This window comes from Gavialis gangeticus, unplaced genomic scaffold (assembly GCF_001723915.1).
Source record: "Gavialis gangeticus isolate Ggan-Ray unplaced genomic scaffold, GavGan_comp1, whole genome shotgun sequence".
Taxonomy (NCBI): Eukaryota; Metazoa; Chordata; order Crocodylia; family Gavialidae; genus Gavialis; species Gavialis gangeticus.
This window is the reverse complement of record NW_017728995.1, coordinates 42,854,736-42,876,014: the sequence shown is the minus strand read 5'-3', so window position 1 is coordinate 42,876,014 and position 21,279 is coordinate 42,854,736. Positions and strand designations below refer to the sequence as shown.

General features: G+C 41.2%; 1 protein-coding gene across 3 annotated transcripts in view; it reads right to left on the bottom strand.

The window, feature by feature from the left end:
* The window catches only part of ATR (ATR serine/threonine kinase), an 89,665-nt gene that overhangs the window by 34,388 nt on the left and 33,998 nt on the right, over positions 1-21,279 (bottom strand). For all 3 annotated transcript variants that reach the window (XM_019503565.1, XM_019503566.1, XM_019503567.1), the window contains exons 23-34: positions 18,422-18,535; positions 16,653-16,768; positions 15,705-15,825; positions 11,578-11,715; positions 10,267-10,474; positions 9,293-9,471; positions 8,001-8,165; positions 5,843-5,934; positions 3,739-3,830; positions 3,124-3,301; positions 870-1,046; positions 314-473 (exon numbers count right to left, since the gene is read on the bottom strand). In XM_019503565.1, the coding sequence (XP_019359110.1) occupies positions 314-473; positions 870-1,046; positions 3,124-3,301; positions 3,739-3,830; positions 5,843-5,934; positions 8,001-8,165; positions 9,293-9,471; positions 10,267-10,474; positions 11,578-11,715; positions 15,705-15,825; positions 16,653-16,768; positions 18,422-18,535 (1,740 nt within the window). The remainder of the gene's footprint in view (positions 1-313; positions 474-869; positions 1,047-3,123; positions 3,302-3,738; positions 3,831-5,842; positions 5,935-8,000; positions 8,166-9,292; positions 9,472-10,266; positions 10,475-11,577; positions 11,716-15,704; positions 15,826-16,652; positions 16,769-18,421; positions 18,536-21,279) is intronic.

Genomic DNA, 21,279 nt, shown 5'->3' with positions numbered 1-21,279 from the left:
CTCAGCAGCCGCTCCTCAGATTTGAAACTGCCTCCCTGCTGAGGTGGGCCTGAGCCTGAGCCCAGACATCTTCTAAAAGTGCTATGAGACCTCCATATTAGGGAGTTTGTTTCATTATTTACTGTTTTATTTGACAATTTATCTGCTTTTATCATTTATCTTATTTCAAGTGAGCTTTTCAGAGAGGGCAGCATCTAAGTCAAATAAATAAATAAAGCAGTTTACAATTGTTACTAATAAAAATCAACATTCATAAATGAGGTAAGGTCATGTTGTTTAGGCAATAACAAATGTTAATTTCCTTTTTGCTTACCTTGGACCACAGCCACTTTGCTCTTTCTATATACAGTTCTGACAGTGTGGACTCCCCAGCATTCAGAAGAGCATTGTATGCGGTTTGGTGATGACCAGCTTTTCTTGCAACCCTAGCACTCTGGAGCCAGCATTCTCCAACCAATTCACTGTAATCTTGCCTGCAATGATGTTTTTCCAAAACCCAAAAAGTTTCATGAGTAATGTCATTAAAATCTCAGACATGTATAATAAAATATTAAAATGAAAACACAAACAGCTTAAGAGATGCTTTATTTAAAGAGAACCTCTGCATTTAAAATTTGTAATATTTTTGGCTTTTATCCAGTTACGTTAAAAAAAAATCACCTTTCTCCCTACTAATCTCATGTTTTCTAACTTGACAAACACCATCTTCTTCCTGTATTTTGAATATAAATAAATAAGGATGGTTTTGTTTACCATGTAAATTTCAAGATTCTTAGCAATAGTTCATTAATATGCAGAATAATACTATTCTAAGAGAAATATCAGATTGATATACAATATGAAAAGTGAAAAAACAATCATGGTTTCACCTTTTAATGAGGCTAAGCAAAGCCCTTCTAAGTGCTAAGATGGGCTCTTTTGCTCTGAAGGAGTTCTGCGTCATTTCTATACGAGCACACCAGTTCAGAGAATCTTTACCATGGTCACCATCTGACTGCTGAAATAATGGCCCAATACAGTGCTCCAATTCACACAGCATATGTAACCTGTGATGACAGAACAGAGGAAGGTATTAGAAATGTCTTGCTTTGTTCAGTTACAAAAAAGTTACATGTAGAATCTGTTATTTTGTTGTCGCAGTTGACTAGGCAAACAATCCCAAGTAGCATAGCTTCCTCCAAATAACATACAAGGATGTATATGCTAGCAAAATGATTCTTCTCTCACCATCTCCTCTTTGAATATTTGATTAACTGAGTCCACAGAAAACCAAATTTTCAGTAAGGAGGGGGTCAATGCTGGACTCCTCCTTTAGCAAAGTTCTTACTGATACAACCACCAAGGAGTCCACTGTTTCTAAAATAATTAAAGCTGCTTTCAGCAGTATTTTTTGGAATGTTTTTACTGTTTCTGAAGATGTCATAGTAGAGTTAGCATAACATGCAGTGTTGCTCTATTATTTCATAATATGCTAAAAAAATTGTTTTAGAAATGTTGGGTGTGGTACTATGCATTGTTGTGGCTGAAAATGCAAGGCTGGAAACTTAAAATGTTTCTCATTTCTCTTTAATGAGCACTCTAAATGTGGAGAGTTTATGGTTGGTATGAGAACAGCGATCAGAGGGAGGCATTTGGAAACAGGTAACTTGAATTGTTTCGACTACACCTTGCTGTATAAATATAAAACATAACTTTAGAAAAATAAATGAGTACCACAAATGTAGAGCTAGTAAGCAAGTTCAGCCATATATATATATATATATATATATATACACACACACACACACACACACCGAAAATAAAGGTGTACTGATTGAAGATGTATCTAATATGCAAAGGAGCTATAAAACCTCTCTTCATGCACTACTGCTTGTACAGCTTTTTGATCTGCATTAAATTGCCTTTAAAGTAGGATTATTAACTGGTATTGAAGCTAGAAGTGAAAGGCCAGATTTTGTTTTCAGTATTAGCAGTGTTAATAAAATATAATTTCATTGAAGTCAGGTGTTATGACAAGTAAACTGAATTTGTGTTTTAGCTGTGGTGTTTTAAAACAGATTTTGGTCCTTGTTTTTAATTTTGTAACATGTACATATGAATTCAGTGACTGATTTTTTAATTCAAGGGCAACAGTTACAGCAAAGATTTGTGGCTATTTCCACTGCAGGAGAAAAAATGCAAAAATCCCTGTTGATCAGGGAAGTTTTCATTTGGCAGAAAAGGTGAGAAAATGAAACCAAAGCCCAAATCCTATTTCACTTCTATTTCACTGCACAGACAGTCAAAAAGCCTGAGGCAGAAGTGGTTCGATCTTCACAGGTTAGTCTAAGCTGTGTAGACTGAACCAATAAGCAAGTGAACAGACATTCGCTTTTGATTCTGGAAATGCAGCCACATGCCTGCAGTGGCCAGGGGGTTCTACAGCACACCTCCCTGCTCAGCAGCAGCAGATAGCTCAGGCCAAGGCTAGCCTGCCCATCCTGAAGGTAGGGATTGCAGGGGAGGTGCAAAACATCCTAGGATGCTGGGGGACTATGAGTTAATTTGAATCTGGAGGGGATCTGGGACAGCAGTTCAATAAACTGACTTACCTAAATCAGTTAAGTCTGATACTACATCCATCGAGATTTATCTTAAACTGGTTTCGGACATTTTGAAAGAGGTTTATGTGCACTGAACTCCTGTTGTGTTACAGATTTGAACCAGCTGTTGATCACATATACAGGTTTACATATAATTTCTGTCCCTAGTCCTAAGGTACCTCCTATTCCTCCCTGTTTAAATCCCTGAAAAACCATTAACAGATCAACTGTGGTAACTTATTTGCAACTTACTTGTCTTTAGACTAAGTTGGAAAAAGTGGCAAGAGGAAGAAGCACCTGCCCAACCTTTTGTGTTAATAGTTATTCTAAGGCTTGAGCAGGGTGGAAGAGAAATTCTCTTAGACACTTGAATATGACTTGGGTGGCTGAGAGGTGAAAAAAATTTGGGTCCACTAGTTAGCACCATTTATTATCGAAAAGGAAGAGTCTAACTGTTGTTTATATGATTGAGACATACATTTTAAAGTATATTCTTTAGCCTTTGAACACAACAAAGCAGTATGTAGATGTCCCAAAATACCTGATAATATGTTCATATCCTCGTTGATAGGACCCTCTTTCAAAACTTGCTGCTGAGAGGGGGACAATCTGCTCTGCTCGAACAACTTTTAGTGTCTCATAAAAAGCTGTTGTATTTTTCTTTTTTGCTGACAACAACAACTGTCCTAGTCTGACACTCCAGGTAGTGGACTTTACATCTAGAAAAACCAAAAAGGCAATCCAGAATGATACATCAAACTCAGACAGTACACCATAGCCTGCCAATACCACAACACCAGAAATGTGTTTAATGCAGTCTAGACCATACAAGCTTTCACCAGAATTATTTAAAATATATTTCAAAAGATGTTATGACAACTAAAGGGATACACCATTAATATTGTATCCCCCTCCCCAAGAAGCTTGAGGAAATTCTGGCAAATAAGCTTTCAGAATCCTGAAGAGTGGTAATTTCAGAAAAAACCTGAAGGAGCTTGGTCTTAAGGTATCTTGAAATTTCAAACTGTAAAAAGTTAGGATAGATCAAAAAACACCATGACCAGCCAAATGTCAAACCAGAAAGCTTACAATAAATGTCCTTTGTTTAAAGCTATTTTTAACATTATTCTATACAATTGCACAAAAATGTTACTACCTGAAGCCAAGTAATTTTCCAGTAAATCCCACTGAGATAGTTTCCAGGCTGCCTCCACTCTATATGTGTTCAATTCAGAAGTCCATTCAGACCTAGTACAATTAAAAAAAAGGAAGAACAGCCAGTGTTGCATCCATAATAATTATTTGTTTGAATTATATTAGTCCTACATTTTATTATTAACCAATTGTCTTTAAAACAACATCTTCATCTTACTTGAAAACCAATGCTATAGCAAGTTATTATACCTTTTCAGTAAAACAAAAAACAGTAATCAATCTATAAAAAAAAAAATATTTATAGCTACCATAATAAAAGCAAGTAAAAAATGAAAGGGAAAAATAGGCTATTTGTTACAGGGTGCCATGTTGCTGTTATCCGCTCTGTCATTACCAACTTGAGCTGTTCTGCCTGGTTTTCTTCATTTCCAAGCGTCCCCTGTGTAAACTCCTTTGGATACTTCTTCAGACACTGATGATTTTCCAAGCACAGTGCATTTGGATTCAATCCTCCACATGGCCTGTGAAGCATACTTCTTGTCACATTGATCTTTGCTCAACAGAGAATGCACTGTTGTACAACTGAATGTTTGTTCTAAAGTTCTGGGAATGCTTGTTGTTCTGATTCATCATCAAATCCCGCAAATACTCTGGAAATGGTCTGCTTCAAGGCAGAATCACTTTACCCTTATAAGAATAACTCCAGAATTGGCCATCTGACAGTCTTTCAGCTTGGAAGTTTGAAGAGTTACAAATCTGGCACACCACGTTCATCAATCCACAATTATGTTCCTCAATCTCATCTTCAGTGAATCTATTGTTGCTTAGTCTTTCAGCCTGTCTTCTACTGTCTCTGCGAACCCTTTGCCTTTCCATTGCATCTCTTCCACGATATCCTCTTTGCTCATTCGTTTAGTTTTGTCTTACTCTTGCCATAATTTCTGCATTCAATTGAGGTCTGTTCTGCTTCATCTTGGTAAGGGTGTTGTGGGTTAAAGTTAAAGTAAGGGTGTTCAGGGACATTTTCTGCTCAGATACCGAGAGTACATCATAATTCATTGAAATCAATCACTACAAGGCCAGAAAAGTAAGCAGAAATATAGGGTTTTTTGCGCATGACAGGCAGAATGACAAAAGACACAAGCGAAGAAAATTATTATAGAGGATAATTTGTAACTGACATCTTATAAATGGGGTTTACCACAAATAGTAGTAAAACATTTTATAATTAAAAAAAAAAGACTATTTTCTGGTCAAAATGTTCCACTGGATTGGCAATACTGTTAGAAAGACACATATATACACACGCATACATATACACACACAATTAAGAGTGCTATGGAGGAGTTGCCTGGGTTTCAAAGTACTGAAATCCTTGTTTAGGGCAGCCCTGGGCAATAGTTTCCCATGACTTGGTTTTAACGTTGCATTTTTTTTCAAGTTGTCCTTGAAGCACTTTCTGTGCCCTCCTCTTGAGCATATGCCTTGACTGACCTGGGAAAATAAAACTTGCTTCAGGAGTCTGGAGTCAGACATCCAAATGATGTGGCTGGCCCAGTGAAGTTGATTTTAGATAATTATCACCTTGATGTTTGTGGTGTTTGCTTGTGAGAGGATGCTATCATTGGTGCCTTTGTCTTCCCAGTGGTCTTGAAGGATCTTCCACAGTGTTGATGGTACTTCTCCAGTGGCTTGAGATGTCTTCTGTACTTTGTCCATGTCTCAGCTCTGTACAGCAAGGTAGGAATCACAACCTCTTGATAAACCACGCGCTTGATTTCGGATCTAATGTCACCATCTACAGAATATGTATACATAGATATGTATGTATGCGGTAAGGCAAAGAAATAAATTTTTTTTCTTAATAAGTTAAAGCATACATTTCCACTGCAAGGATATACATAAGAAATGCTAATATTACTGGCAGTCCTGAAATTAGGATTTTATTTAAAAATTTTAAAATGTAAGAGTTCTCCTTTCTCAAACTGCTCATGACTTCTGCATTATGTACCTGATCATGTGGGAATAATAATTAGATACAGCTGTAGTACAAGAATGTTGTGTTACTCAAAAATCGTTTTAGTTGTAATAAACCAATTTATTACCTGTTGGCAAGCACTCCGTTCACTTGAGTGATCACAGTAGATAATTGTCCAAGACCTAACATGGACTTCACAACACCATGATAATGAATTATCTAGAAATATAGGAATGCATAATCAAAATGGGTATCACCCATTATCAAGAAATACCAGGGTGGTAATCTGCAGGGCATTTATCTAGGTTTTCACTTTTAATTTTTCTTGAATATTTTTCTTGCTTTTAGTTTGATATGAAAAGGAAATAAATAATTAAAAGTTACTCATTAAAAGAATAATCAAATCACCAAAAAAAATTACAAATTTGAACAGAGCATCTGACTTCAAGAACCTCAAATTACACATGTAATTTCTGAAACTTTTCAGAAATACATAAAATCAGGTTCAGAGTGATTTTTTAAATATGTGACCCTGAGAAATGCTATTTAACAGTCTGAATGATGAATTCATATAAACAGTGAGAAAAAGAGATAAAACACATTCGTGTCAAAAGAACTTTGAAAAAAAGGAAAAGTCAAAACAGACTTTGAGTAGCTTCATTCACAATTGGTCTAACGATGTTTTGGGGAGTTTTTTTTCAGTAGATCCTAACTGAATTAGGAGTACAAGAGCACCAGATTTACCATATCCTGCCTTCAACAGTGGTCAGCTGCTTCATAGGAACATGCAAGAAAGCTTGAAATGAGCAATTCCAGAACAACTCATCTTCAGGGAAAGGTTCTACCAACCACTCCCCTCCCTCCCACAACTAGGTAGAAGTGAATTTATACCCTGAAACTTCAGGGTTTATATCCTTTCCAAAACACTGGCTGTTTTGTGGGTAAATACTATTTACCCAGCAGTACTACTAAAATCTTGGATACTTACACTGGCTTTATTAACTTCCAATACCCTTAAGACCAGCTAAGCTATCAGCCTCCATATCTTATGCCAAAGAATTCCACAGTTAGTTATACACAGGTGGATATCCTCTTATCAGTTTTAAATTTGCCACCTGTTGATTTCACGTTGTTGTTTTTGGTCTGTATTCATGAAAAAGGTTCATGAAAAAGTTGAAATTAAATAGTGAGGCAAACGGAATGAGCAAGCACTATTCTAAGGTGTCCTAATATTTCTGCTGGCACACATCTGCACCAATATACATATCTGCCATCTAATCCTGGATCTTTACCAAACAAAACCTGCCAATTATCTGATCATCCACATGCAGAGATCAGTCCATAGATATACCAATTACCACTTTCACTTTTAAACCAGCATTGTTCAGAATCAAGAGCATGAACCCACTATGTACACCCTAGGGAATTATGCAATTATACACCCATGCAACTTTGCACATAAAAGGCATGACTGCACCTAACTGCATAAGTTAACCATGGCAGGCTCTGTTCCTTCACCTCCCCAGGGGTCCTGGCACTCTACCTGGGAGCCCCATGATGTGGAGGCACAGAATGGTGCAACTGGATAGCTGAGTAAGGGGGAAGAGGAGGTCCTGCCTGCAGGAGCAGGGAGTGGGTATGGGGTTTGTGGGTGGGCGGACTATGCACCATTGGGCTGGGCCACTGGTTCCATGCCTCCACGTGGGGCTTCCAGTACTCCAGCAGAAAGTCACACATGGAGGCAAGCAGGAGTCCGCCTGGCCCAATGGCACATGACTCTGTAGCCCAACGGCCTGGCCCAGTGGCACATGACTCCTCACTGGAGTGCTGGAAGCCCAATGTGAAGGGCCAACTTGGCTCGATGGTGCATAGCTGGAAGCAGAGCCATGCACCACCAGGCTGGGCAGAAAGCTGCACATAGAGGCATGGAGTTGCACACCACTGGGCCGGGTAGGCTCCTGCTTGCCTCCACATGCAACTTCCCACTTGAGTGCCAGAAGCCGCATGTGGAGGCATGGAAGCTGCCTGGCTTGATGGCGTGTGGCTCCCAGTCCCAGCCCACACCTTCACAAATCCCCCCCAAACACAACTCACCCCCACTCCCCAACCATACAAAGTACCTGCATATATTTCTAAAGAAGGTTCAATTACTGTTAATAGCAACTCAAAGGAAATCAATATAAAAGCACACTTATGTTCATATTTTATATAAAATATTTTAAACCACCATCATACTGTTTGTGTTTTCACAGAATGGAAAAGTAAGAATTTGCCTTGCATTTTACCTCATCAGGTTCCAGCTGAATAGCTCTGTCATAACAGGCTGTAGCATCCCTCAGCAAACCAATGCTTTCATGTTCAAGGATCTGTTCTTTCAGAGATGGTTCTGCCTTTCGAATTGCACTCACCCCAGCCACTCCATCTGGTTCATGCATAGCAGCATATAGTTTCTTTGTTTAAATGCAAAAAAATATTGCTATTAGAAATGTAAACCAATCGCAGTACTTCTACTGAAAAAAAAATTAAGCCATCTGTATATCTTAAGAATCAAGCATATTGCTAAAGAATATTCTTATCAGACCATTCCAAAGCAGAATTCTCAGTCATGAATCACTTCAGTAAATTCTTTAGACATCTCAGACTATTTTATTGGCCAGATTTCCAAATGCACTTCAGCCATGCTTTAACTGTCATATGCACCAGTAGTCACCATCTTATGCTACTGAAAGGAGTAATATTATCAGGGTTTATTTGAACCAGTTTATGAAAAGGAGCAAATTCTCAGCAAGTTGTACAATTCAGACTTGCAAGCTGTATGCAGCTGATCACAGTACTATCATTCTAAATTACTTCTTCAAACTAGGAAATCACTGGATAATATAAACAGGGAAACATGAACAGTGTTGGTTTATCTCATGTTACAAGTTAATAACGTTTCTTGAAAATATCCTTCACATCTGTAAAATACAAAGTGTATTTCATCTATATTGGCATAAGTAACTTTCCTTTACATACAGGAATTTCAGTGATAGATGGGCTTTTTTTTTTTTTTTTAAGAAACTCAAGTTCACTGAAAGAGCAGTAGTTTCTCTTTAAATTTACAGTAAAAGCTTGGCTATCCAGCACCCATGGGGAATGGGGGGTGCCGGATAACAAAATATGCCAGTTCACTGAGCGGCCCGAACACACGTCTTTGCCTGCTCAGGCCGCTGCCTCTCCTGCCGCATTGCTGCCCCTCCTGCAGGAAACAGGGAGGGGGGCCCCATGCAAGCTGCTATGCCCCAGGCCTTGGGGGCTCGGCGAAACCGAAATTGCCATGGTGGACACTTCTGATTTTGCTTTTCCCTTACAAGCCAGCATACTGGTTAATAGAGCATGCTGGCTTGTAAGGTGCCAGATAGTGCAGCTTTTAGTGTAAAATGTTATTAGATTCTCATTTTAAATTTATTTTTTCCTTATAATTAAGGAGAATACCCTGCAGCCAAAAAAAGCCCCTCCTCCAACAAAGCAGCATCTAGAGAGGTGTACTTACACCTTTATCAAAAATAAAAACTTTAAAAAATATATATTTAAAAACCTGTAAAAAACCGAGATGCTCCTGGATATTTTGTTTCTTTTCTGTGATGAAAGATTCAAAGTGCATCACAGCTCTTGTGTATGCCTTAGAACGAAAGGAAGCTATAGCCAATGTATCCTGAGGTATGAGGTCTAGAAAACGAGTCACATTTTGATATTCTCCATAGTTCTCGCTTGATGCTGTGGAATGAAATCGTTTAAAAAGTTTGTTATCTAAGTTTAACTTCAAGTTATCTTAAACATCAATGTTCAGTTTATCTCTTATTACAATTTTATGATGGGCTATATTGAGAATATGCCTCCTTTAGCATAACTATGATTTCTCAGAAATGTCTTTAGTTCCGCGCTCCTAAGGTTTTCTAGGCAGCATGTATACCAACTTAGTTTTACAGATTTCCAAAAATAAAATTTAGGCAAAAAAAGTATTACATCATGTTTTACTTTGACACTATGTATTTCGATTCAGAGGATAATGTTACAACAATTTACCAATAGTATGGTAAGAAGAAATTAAAAAAAAGATACTATCATCATCTCAGCAGTAATGTTTCATTCTTATATAGTTCTTATTTAAGGGATATTCCTATGGCTGCTTGCAGACATTAGAAAAACCCAACAACTCTAAAATGGTGCTTTCCTTTAAACTCAGCACACTCCCACACTGAGCCCAGTGCACGCCCAAAAGAGGCAATGCATTAGTTGGACCCAGCTTGTTCAATGTCTGTATAGATCTGGTGCTTTAGTGGGGCTTCTTTTGCATTTTTATCTAATAGCTGATTGACTTGGCTTCACAGAAGAGTGCCAGAAAGCCCCACTGAAGCGCCCAATCTATACAGATGCTGCAGAGCCAAGTCGAAGTAACATGCTGCTGCTTCTGGTAAAGTGCATTTTTTTTTAACATCTGTAAACAGCCTATATGCTTATCTGAAGAATACTAATTCCAGTTCACATGCCATGTTAATTAGTATCACTAACATTTCCCATCTCCCTTGTCTCTGTTTGACTTGCTAGTAGTTTTCTCAGCAATAAGCATCTGGAACTTATGTCTAGCCCATTGTGTCAGGTGATCAAGCATGGAGAACACTGTCTGGGTGCTTAGTTGACTCAGATCCAAGGCACTATCCTGGAGTCTTCTGTTACAGAGGTCATCATGTTTGAGAACAGCCATGATCTCTGCGTAAACCTACCCAAAAGTTAATATAAAAAAGGCAGACATTTTTAGAGTCATCATACAGGCTGCAAACTATTATAGGACAGCTGAAAAAACAAAGGTCGAACTAGAAATATTAGGCATTATAACTGTATCTGTAATTTATATACTGAAACTCCCCACAGCAAGGACACACAAGCAAACACATCTTAGCTACAGAATTAGAAACAGGAGAAGAATGATTAATGTACAGTTATATTCAAAATAGAAATCTGAAGAAAAGTTAGAGTCTACACTTTTTCCTGGTTTCTCTCAGAAAACCACATACCCACCTACCCACATCCACCTTTCTGGAACACAAGCTGCAGGCTCCTATTACCAAGTGCAGAGGTTGACTCAAAACTACACGGCACCATGAACTGCTAACTAGGGGTATTAAATCAAGCAGCTTTTCCCCAAAATCAGTCGTGCTCAACCTATGTCCTATGGTCTGGATCTAGATTTCAAAGCAACTGGATCCAGCCTGCAGCACAGGGGACCAGCAGCAAACAGCTTGACCTGGTACATTACATTCCCTGGCCTGCTATCTCTGCAGCTCTCCTTCTCTGCCTCCTTCCTCTCCCTCTGCCATTGCCAGTCACTTCCTTCTGGCAGTGGAGTGGAGAGGGGATTGGTGGCCCACAGTGCAGGCAGTTCGTAAGCACCCAGCCTGCCCCTCTAAAAGGTTGAGCCCTAAAGTGCAGGTGAAAGCCACAGCGGGATAGTTATGAGTCAAGAGTCTGTTGACGCCTCAGCTCAGTTTAGCCCTGAGCAAGGTGTGGCACATCCATGTTCTCCCTCTAACACTCTAGCTCCTGGTGTTGCTCCTGTACAACTGGGATTCATAGAGGAACTACCAAGATTTACAAAAAAACCTGCCTGGAAATTGATGTTATTAATGAAGACTAGTGTTGAATATCTAAAATTTATACTGAGCTCTTCAAATATTGTGCTGAGATTCCTCAATTTTAATTTTTGTGAAAAATGAATGCGATTATAACGATGAACTTACCTCAGACAGGGAGTTGTTAATCTAGAGGACCTCTCAAAGTTCCATCCAGTCTCATTTCTTTATGACTATGATAAGTCCATCTTACCTCTTGCTGATCCTCCTGACTGCATCCCAGTAAAACATAAACAAGAATGTGTGGAAGAAGATAGATTGTCACTTTGAAGTCATTTTTCATTATGATACTGCAGCAGTTGAAGACTTTGCTGGCAAGCTCATGTTGTACCTATAACAAATATGGTATTTTTCAAGAAAAATCTGATTTTGATAGATAAAAAAATGTGACTGGCATGATTTTTTTAAGGCTTCAGTATAATATTCTTTTTTTTTTTATATAATATAATCTTTTTTTTTTTTATTATTAATGAAGATCAATTATGTCCAATCCAGTTTATTATCTGATGACCCACAAATGGTAGATAGACGTAGACCTGCATCAGGAAGAGAGGAGTTGCCACCATGCACATAAAACTTAGGGAACATACATTGCCAAGCAGGACACACCAGTATAAGCATATATTGCGGATTTCTCACCACAGAGACTGTATGGAGAGTTAAGATTCTAACTTCCTTTCCTCCAGCAGCCTCAAGGAAAAACTCCCATCTTTCCACTTACCAGGAGGGAAAGGAACTGTAAACTTGTTTTTATTTCTTTATCAGAAACTAGAAAAATCTAATGCAGCTAACAAGTTACAGGGGCTCCTGCTTTAGAGGCTCATTTAACAAAGACATTCTGAATGTATCACTTATGCATATCAACTTGGGGGAATAGGGAAATAAGAACTAATGAGCTAATAGGTTTCTGTGACTACAGAGATAAGACAAAAATGAGGAATTTCCTTCCCTAGATTTCTGATAACATGATTTTAGATTTAATATCTTGTTGCAGAAGCAATTGTCACAGTATTTTCAGTTTCCAATTGTTTAAGCACTACAGAAAGGTGTTTGAGGTCCTTACCAAGTCTTTGACTGTTATGCAATATTAACAACAGTCCTACTAAGGTGCCCTTCTAACAAGGAACAGCTCTAGTAAAAAAACAACACTACAGATTTGTAGGCCTTGATGTCTATAGTAATTCTGGTTGTTAATATTAACATTGCTAATCAAGCCTCTACTAAAAATTCCTCAATGTTCTGAACACCAGAATCTCCTCTTTGCGATCAATGGAACTGAGAGAACCTTGTTAGCCCTATCCTGTGGAATTAAGACTTTCTTCAGAAAACTACTGGAAGTTTCCAGATCACAGGCATGAGGGATTTCAGTCACCCTGACACATCCTGAGAGGGCAATACAGCAGTGCATAAGCAATCCATGAAGTTTTTAGAGAGTGCTGGGGACAACTTTCTAGTGCAAGTGTTTGAGAGACCAAGTAGGGGCTGTGCTCTTTTTGACCTGCTACTCACATACAGGGAAGAGTTGGTGAGGGTTGTAGAAGAGGATGACAACCTGGGCAACAGTGACCACAAGATGATCAAGTTCAGTATCCTGACAAAAGGATCCTGAGAGTTGTACTGCAGAATAAAGACCCTGCACTTGAGAAAGCAAACTTTGACTCCCTCAGGGAATTAATAAGCAGGATCTCTGGGGAGGCCAGTCTGAGGGGGAAAGAAGTCCAGGAGAACTGGTTATATTTTAAAGAAACCTTACGGAGGGCACAGGAACAAACTATCCAGATGTGCAGGAAGAACAACAAATATGGCAGGTGACCAGCTTGGCTTAGCAGAGAACTCTTTGGTGAGCTTAAACACAAAAAGGAAGCGTATAAGAAGTAGAAGCTTGGACAGATGACTAGACTAGGGAGGAGTATAAGAATACTGCTCAGGCAAGCAGGGATGAAATCAGGAAGGCCAAAGTGTAACTGAAGTTGCAGCTAGCAAGGGACATGAAGGGTAACAAGATGGGTTTCTACAAGTATGTCAGTAACAATAGGAAAATCAAGAAAAGTGTGGCTTCCTTAACTGAACTGGGGAAGCAACCTAGTGACAGAGGATGCAGAAAAGGCTGAAGTACTCAATGCCTTTTTCACCTCAGTCTTCACAGGTGAGGTGAGCTCCCAGACTACTGCACATAGCAGAACAGTTTGGGGAGAAGGTGAGCAGCCAACAGTGGTAAAAGAACAGGTTAGGGCCTGTTCAGAAAAGCTGGACATATACAAGTCCCTGGGGCCAGATGGGATGCACCCAAAGGTGCTGATGTGATTGCAGAGCCGCTGGCCATCATCTTTAAAAAATCATGGCAATCGGGAGGGGTCCTGGATGATTGGAAAAGGGCAAATATAGTGCCCATATTTAAGAAAGGGAAAAAGAAGGATCCAGGGAACAACAGAGAGGTCAGCCTCACCTCATTTCCCAGAAAAAATCATGGGGCAGATCCTCAAGGAACCATTTCTAAGCACATGGAGGAGAAGAAGGTGATTAGGAACAGTCAGCATCAATTCACCGGGGCAAGTTATGCCCAACCAAGCTGACTGCCTTCTCTGATGAGATGACTGGCTCTGTGGATGCGGGGAGACCAGTGCATGTGGTATAACTTGATTTTAGCAAGGCTTTTGATACAGTCTCCCACAACGTTCTTGCAGGCAAACTAAGGAAGTATAGGCTGGATGAGAGGACTGTAAAGTGGACAGAAAGCTGGCTAGAGCATTGGGCTCAGAGGGTAGAATCAATGACTCAGTGTCTAGTTGGCAGTCAATATCAAGTTGAGTGCCCCAGAAGTCGGTCCTAGGACCAGTTTTGTTCAATATCTTCATCAACAACCTGATAGACAGCACAGCGTGCACCCTCAGTGAGTTTACAGATGACACCGAGCTGGGGGGAGTAGTAGATACACTGGAGGATGGAGTTAGGATTCAGAGTGATCTACATGAATTGGAGGATTGGACCAAAAGAAATCTCATGAGGTTCAATAAGGACAAGTGCAAAGTTCTGCACTTAGGATAGAACAACCCCATGCACCAGTACAGGCTGGGGGCTGACTGACTGGGCAGCAGCTCTGCAGAAAATGACCAAGGGTTACAGTGGACAGTAAGCTTAACATGAGTCAACAGTGGGTCCTTGTTGCCAAGAAGACTAACAGAATACTGGGCTGCATTGGTAGGTGTGTTGCTACCAGGTTAAGGGAGGCAATTATTCCACTCTATTCAGCACTGGCGGAGTCGCATCTAGAGCAACGTGTTCAGTTTTGACTCCCCACTACAGAAAGGATGTGGACAAACTGGAGAGAATCCAGCTGAGGGCAACAAAAATGACTTGTGGGTTGGGGCACATGACTTATGAGGCAAGGCTGAGGGAACTGGTCTTACTTAGTCTAGAGGGGATTTAATAGCAGCCTGCAGCTACCTGAAGGGGGGTTCACAAAGACGATGAGAATCTAGACTGTTTTCAGTGGTGACAAGGTGTTAGAACAAGGAGCAAGGATCTCAAGTTGCAGCAAGGGAAATTTAGGTTAGATATTAGGAAGAATTTTCTCGCTAATACAGTAGTAAAACACTGGAACACGTTACCCAGAGAGGCTGTGGACTGTCCATTCTTGGAGGTTTTTAAAACTAAGCTAGACAAAGCCTTGAGTGGGATTATCTAGTTGGGGATGGGTCCTGCTTTAAGCAGGGGGTTGGGCTAAATGACCTCCTGAGGTCCCTTCCAACCCAAAATGTCTATGACTGTATGACACACCTTCGTAAGCAGGGAAAGCTCACTCTGGTGATGTGCTGGGGTCCCAACTGTCAAAATGGCTCCAGTGCAGTTTCCAGCTCCGGGACAGCATCAGAGTATCGAATGAACATGTCTGTGTAAGAGAGGGAAAGCTGGGCAGGTACTCCCAGGGCTCAAGAGACCCAATCCTGCACAAGAATTCCAAGGGCAGGCAGGATCATGCCCCTTAAGGCTTGGGAGTGCCTGTCCAAGGAAGCTGAGGAAAGCACAGGCAGCTCCAGCCTGCCCACTCTCTCACCTCTTAAAACAAGCAGATGTCTGCTACTAAATAGCAGCACAAGTTGATAGGATCTACTTCATGGCCACAAATTCAGTTTAATTCAATGACACAAGGGCAATGTCTGTTTCCACCCTAAAGTGAGCTTTATTCCTTTTAGATTTTTCATTCATTTCTTTAAACAAGGAGAATGTAATGAACTCTGAAACTCTACATGCCTCACATACGGTGGCATGCAGCTCCCCAGTTTGTTTTTAAGATATATACAAAACATTAATTGTTCTTACCTTTGTTATAAGATAACCTGCCCAGGTTGCCGACCATTCTGCAAAGTTGTTACCTAATTTACTTAAGTAAATTGGTTTCTTCATCTTAGACCAGTTTACTGCTTTCTGATAGCTCTTGTATCTGCAATTTTAAAATGCAAATAGTGTAAACAGCTATTTTTTCCTTACACAAAAGAAAAAGACACCTTCTGCAATTAACCAAGTAGTATTCTGACTGCAGTCCTACTTGGACTTCTGGAATTCTCTAAAGGTTTTATCATAAAGAGAGAGACAGAGACCATAGAATACGCACATAATATAAACACAGTGTATGTATATTTATGCATATTTATTTATGCATGTATATATCCAGTGTAGTCTATTTTATATATAGTGTAGTGCGTGTATGTATATGAAGCAGATGCCATTTTTATTTCTTGTTGCATTTCATATAAAATACCATGGAATATGCACTGCAAGAATTTATATGCATGTCCCTTCCGCTGTTTAAGTTAGTCTGGTAAAGTCATACAATTTCATAAATTTCCCAATTAATAGGGACTGGCTGAAAAAATAAAGGATATAAAAACACAAAGATGGGGGCTCTTTGCTGGATTTTTCCCAATTTGTCAATGCCTTTCTTAAAATGTGGTGTCCAAAACAGGATATGTTATTATAGGCAAGTCCTCACCAGCACTGAACAGAGTGGAAAAGTTGCTTTCTTTTACTTTAATACGACACTCTTGTTAATACACTCCATATGCTATTAGGCCTTCTTTTCAATAATATACTTTGACACACGTACAACTTGCAATCCAGTATGACACCCCAGGTTCTTTTCTGTAGCACTCCAATCTACCCAGTAATACCCAAGTTGAGAGTATTATGCACAAAAGATAAGCTTAATTATTGCTAATCCAGATAAAAAAAATATTTTCAAAGAAATTATATTTAAAAACTATCACCTACCGTGTGTTTAGGTGAGGTTCCAATATTTCCTGAACATTCTCAGGAAATCTCCTCCAAAGCCTGGAACCTGAGCAATCATTTTTTGTCTCTCTACACTCATAGATGGATAACAATTCCTAAAAAAAAACCCATGCTACATGTTAAAAAGCTAGTATTGTAAAGGACTAATTCACCTATTCATAATGGTCACAACCAATGACAAAGAAAACCAAAACTGAAAACCCCAGTGCAGAGGACCTCCACAGGGTCCTGTGCCACATTAAGTCCTTAATATCAGTGTTAGTATGATTTTCATTTCTATGAACACAATAGCACTGAAGGGGACTGTATCACTGACTTGAAAATTAACACTGATAGAAAGTATTACTCTACTGATAGGATGAAAGATCATGAGCATAACAGGACTGCAGTAGATCCAAATACTTCAAGAATTTTCTTATCTTTTTCAAAATCCTTAAGTAGGGTGCAGCAGTTTATTTGAACAAGTTCAGCTCCCTGCCAGTGAAAGTCTTTTTTTTTTGCTTGTTTGTTTGTTTTAAAACTGGAATACATTAACTACTACATAGACCCATAAGAGCAAACAGATCAAGAAAAATTCTATCTAGCCCACATTCTGAAATCACATAGGTCTGAGACTGAGTCACACCACAAATAGACCATAAAAGAAACCCTCTGTGCAGTCTAAAACAAGCAGTCTAAAAATATAACAAATGCTAGCATTGTAAGAACAGGTTCACAACTAGATATTTTAAATTAGCTCTGTATTTTTAAAAGAACGCATTCTGGAGGCAAGCTCGACAGCATGGAAGTAATACCAGGCACACTTGGTTAACAAAGTCAGCAACAAAGTACTACTGGTATTTACCAGAGATCAAAGATCAGATTTGTTAAGGACACGAGAAACCTTCATGTTAGAACAAATGGTTTAGAAATTATCAGGCTCTTCAGTTCTCTCCCCACTAAATTCTGAAGCAAAAGATAGTTAAGAGATCACTCTCCATTTGAATCATGTTGTTATAAGTAACAAAATAAGAAGAAGGTGTTTTCTTTTTCATAGATTCATAGATTCATAGATTAAGGGTCGGAAGGGACCTAGTAGATCTTCTAGCCCGACCCCCCGCCAGGGCGGGAGAACAACAAAGAAACCCCAAAAAGAGAAACGGGACTCAAACCTTCTTCTTAAAAGGTTTACGAGATCAAGTCTGTGGTTTTTAAATAGTGGTAATTTGACCTTGAATTTGAAAAGTCATAAAAAAAATCTCAAGAACACATTACATCTGACACCAAAAACACATCTACCATACACAGGATTTTCATTCAGAAATATTCTTTTTTCCAACTACTCCTAGTTTTCCCTCCATATTCTGGCTCCTTATCAGCCATGTCTTCTCCCACCGTCCTGTTTCCCAGTCTAAGTCCCACCCCCACTAAGCTCCAAAACTGATTTCTACCCCTAGCCTAGCTCTTGCCTGCATGTCTCCCTCTATTTCCCTTCTTAGCTCCCAGACCCAAGATCTGTGTCCAGTCAGTCCATATTCCTACAACACCCCAAGCTCCTTTTCCCAATCTACTTCTATGTACCTTAGTAAGTGAAATATTCTAAAGGATCTGAAATATTCTAAAAGGACTATTTTATGTAGGTGTCTGTGTGCATAGACACACACACATAAATGCTATAATAATTATATTATACAGATTCTGCTCTTCAGCGTAACAAAGAAACAATTCAGTAATGAAAAAAAGATGATGCACCTAACACATTCCCTTACCTGAATGGCATATGCTGCAGAATCTTGAGCACGGACATTATCAGCATAAGCGAGGAATGCTCTGGTTAGTTCCATTAATAATCCAAAAGCAAAATTTGGATCCTCCACTCCAGTCTCGGAAATAAACAAGGAATAAATATCATTAATACAGGTAGATTACCTGCTTAATTAAAATATTCACTCTTTCACTTTTTTAATCTTGTTTTCAATGGCTTTAAATTAGAAAGGAGGCTAGAATTTTTATTACAGGTTTTCCTCGCTAACTACAGTTTTACGAACCATGGTTTTGAGTATCCATGCTTCAGATGGGGGAGGTACAGTTGGAAAATACCCCCCACGGCTCCCCTGACCCTGCTCATACCTCTCATCTCCCCCAACCTGCCCAGCCTTGCTGGTGCCCCTCACCCCGCACCTACAGGCCCCACTCCCCCAGCCCTGCCAGTTTTGCCAACCACGGGAACTTTCAGTAAGCTAACCCTCGTGGTTGGTGAGGGAAACCTGTATTATATACTCCAATTCATATTAGCATTCAAAAGGAGTAAATTCTCACTGGAAAATCCCAGTCAGAAGAGAAGACCCAAGAAGAGAGAGCATTGATATTAATCACTACATGGTCATCCCCAAAACGTAGCACATATGGAAAAAGTTGCTTACAAAGAAAGAAGGCTCAAACTAACAGTATTTAAGATAATATTTTTCTGAGCAGCCTGCAGAGCAGTTGTTTAAGTTGTTTGCATCCACACAGTAGCAAGAGCTGAATTTCTGCATCCATAACCTTAAGTATTTTACAACCTAAAGCAAGAGTTGGCAAAATACAGCTGGATCCATCCTACCAAGGGACTTTATCTGGCCTGCAGCAGGTTCCTTGGCCCCACCCAGCCCAGGCACAGGGGGCAGTCCAAGCCATGGCTCATGTAGCTGGTCCCACCACTCCTGGATGCACAGTGGGGCAGGAGTGGCTAGACTCACCTTCCCAGTAATGGCTCCTTCTGGCCACCACTGCCAGTGTCACCCTCACTGCTGGACCCGGCCCTGATGCCTAGGCACCCCAGGCCATCTGCCCTATACCCACCACCAGAAGTGCCAGATGGACTGGCAGGTGGTCAGGGTCTCCACAGTGACCGACTTGGGACCCCCACAGGCAGGGCGTGCTCAGCTGGGCACATGAGAAGAAGCCACGGTGGGTGGTGGTATCTGGGAGCAGGACAGGCTGCTCACCACCCAATGCCCCTTCCCATCTGCCCAGCAAAGCATGCCCTGCTTGTGGGGCTCCTGGGCCAGTCTCCATGGAGACCCTGACCACCTGCTCCATCTGATCACTCCATCTGATCACTTGGGGCATTTTGGTGAGCTGCTGCAAGTGGGAGTAGAGGTGGGAGTTGCTGACCCACCCTGAAACAAATCTCATCAAACCTCCATAAGTGACCCTCCAACAAAAAACTGCCCACCCCTGGCTTAGAGGGAGTCTCAGCACACACACACACACGCACACACACGCACACGCGTGCACGTGTGCAAACAATCCATATTATTTTACTTCAGTTAAAATACTCAAATAGTGATGTTCAAGCATTTTATCCAGTGGTACCCTCCTTAAGGAAATTTTTACAAAATGGAATCTTAGAGCTGAACCACATGACTCTAATTAAAGTTAGGCGGAACAGTTTAGCTATGTTACTGCATGATAATCAGGGATTCCGGTTTTCTGTTTCCAGTGGAAAAACAGAGAAAAGCATGGATTTCCCCCTTTACCAGAGGAAAATGTGGATTTTTCATTTTAATGTGGATTTTATATTTTTGCAAAGAGTTCTCTGCAGGGTGGCAAAGTTCCAGCCTACAAGGGGCTGTGGGGAGTGGAAGGAGGGAAGTCAGGCAGGGGGCACCATGTGCATGTATTTATTACAGAGCAGCTCCTGCAGGTAAGTCTGGGGGGAAAGAGGGGATATTGAGGCCTCCATAGGGAGGGAGGGAGTTGGACAGGTGCATGGGGCTTGCAGCCCAGGGCCAGTATATGAGGCTACAGGGCTCCAGCAGGGAGTGGGGTAGGTCTGCAGGTGAATTGTCTTGGGGGTGGGGAGGTAGGGCTGGCTCCCCACCGCTGCACACACTCTCAGGGAGGCAGGGGCAGCAAACCATGACCCCTAGATCTTTATGTGGGGCAGAGGCTGTCCACTGCAAGCTCGGGCTCCCTGTCCTGCTGCCCTCCTCAGGGGCTTCTGCAGCCCAGCAGGTGCAACCTGGCATGGCAGGGCAGAGCAGGGCCACACAGGGAAGCTCATTGCTGCTGTGGGCTCCAAGCTGCCTTGGCAAGGCATTCCCTGCCCACACGGCACAGCAAGGGTCATAACCCTGCACCACTGCCTCTGCTACTGCCATGTGGGCAGAGGATGTCTTGCCAGGGCAGCGTGGAGTTTGCAGTAGCAAGCAGCTTCCCTGTACAGCCCCATTCTGCCCTGTCACGCCAGGTTGCACCCGCTGGGCTGTGGAGACCCCAAGGGAGGGCAGCAGGGTGGGGAGCCTAAGCCCGCAGCAGGCAGGGAGCAGGCAGCAGGGTATTGGGAGCCAGTCTGTGTGCTCTGCTCCGCTGCAGCAGTTGCCACCTCCTGCAGGGCTCAGGCACTGCTGCAGTGGGGAGGGGGATGTAGATCCAGGTCCCTGGCCTCATAGCTCTGGCAGCTAGAGGCCCCCTCCAGCAGGGCTGGGGGGGGGCACGAGGAACCAGCAGGACCAGGGGGTTGTGGGGGCAGGGGGGAAGTGAGTGGCACCAGCAGTCCTCAGAGGGCTGTTGGGGGGGATTCAGAAGTACCAGCAGGACCCAGGGGGCAGGGTAAGGGACACCAGCAGGACCAGGGACTTGT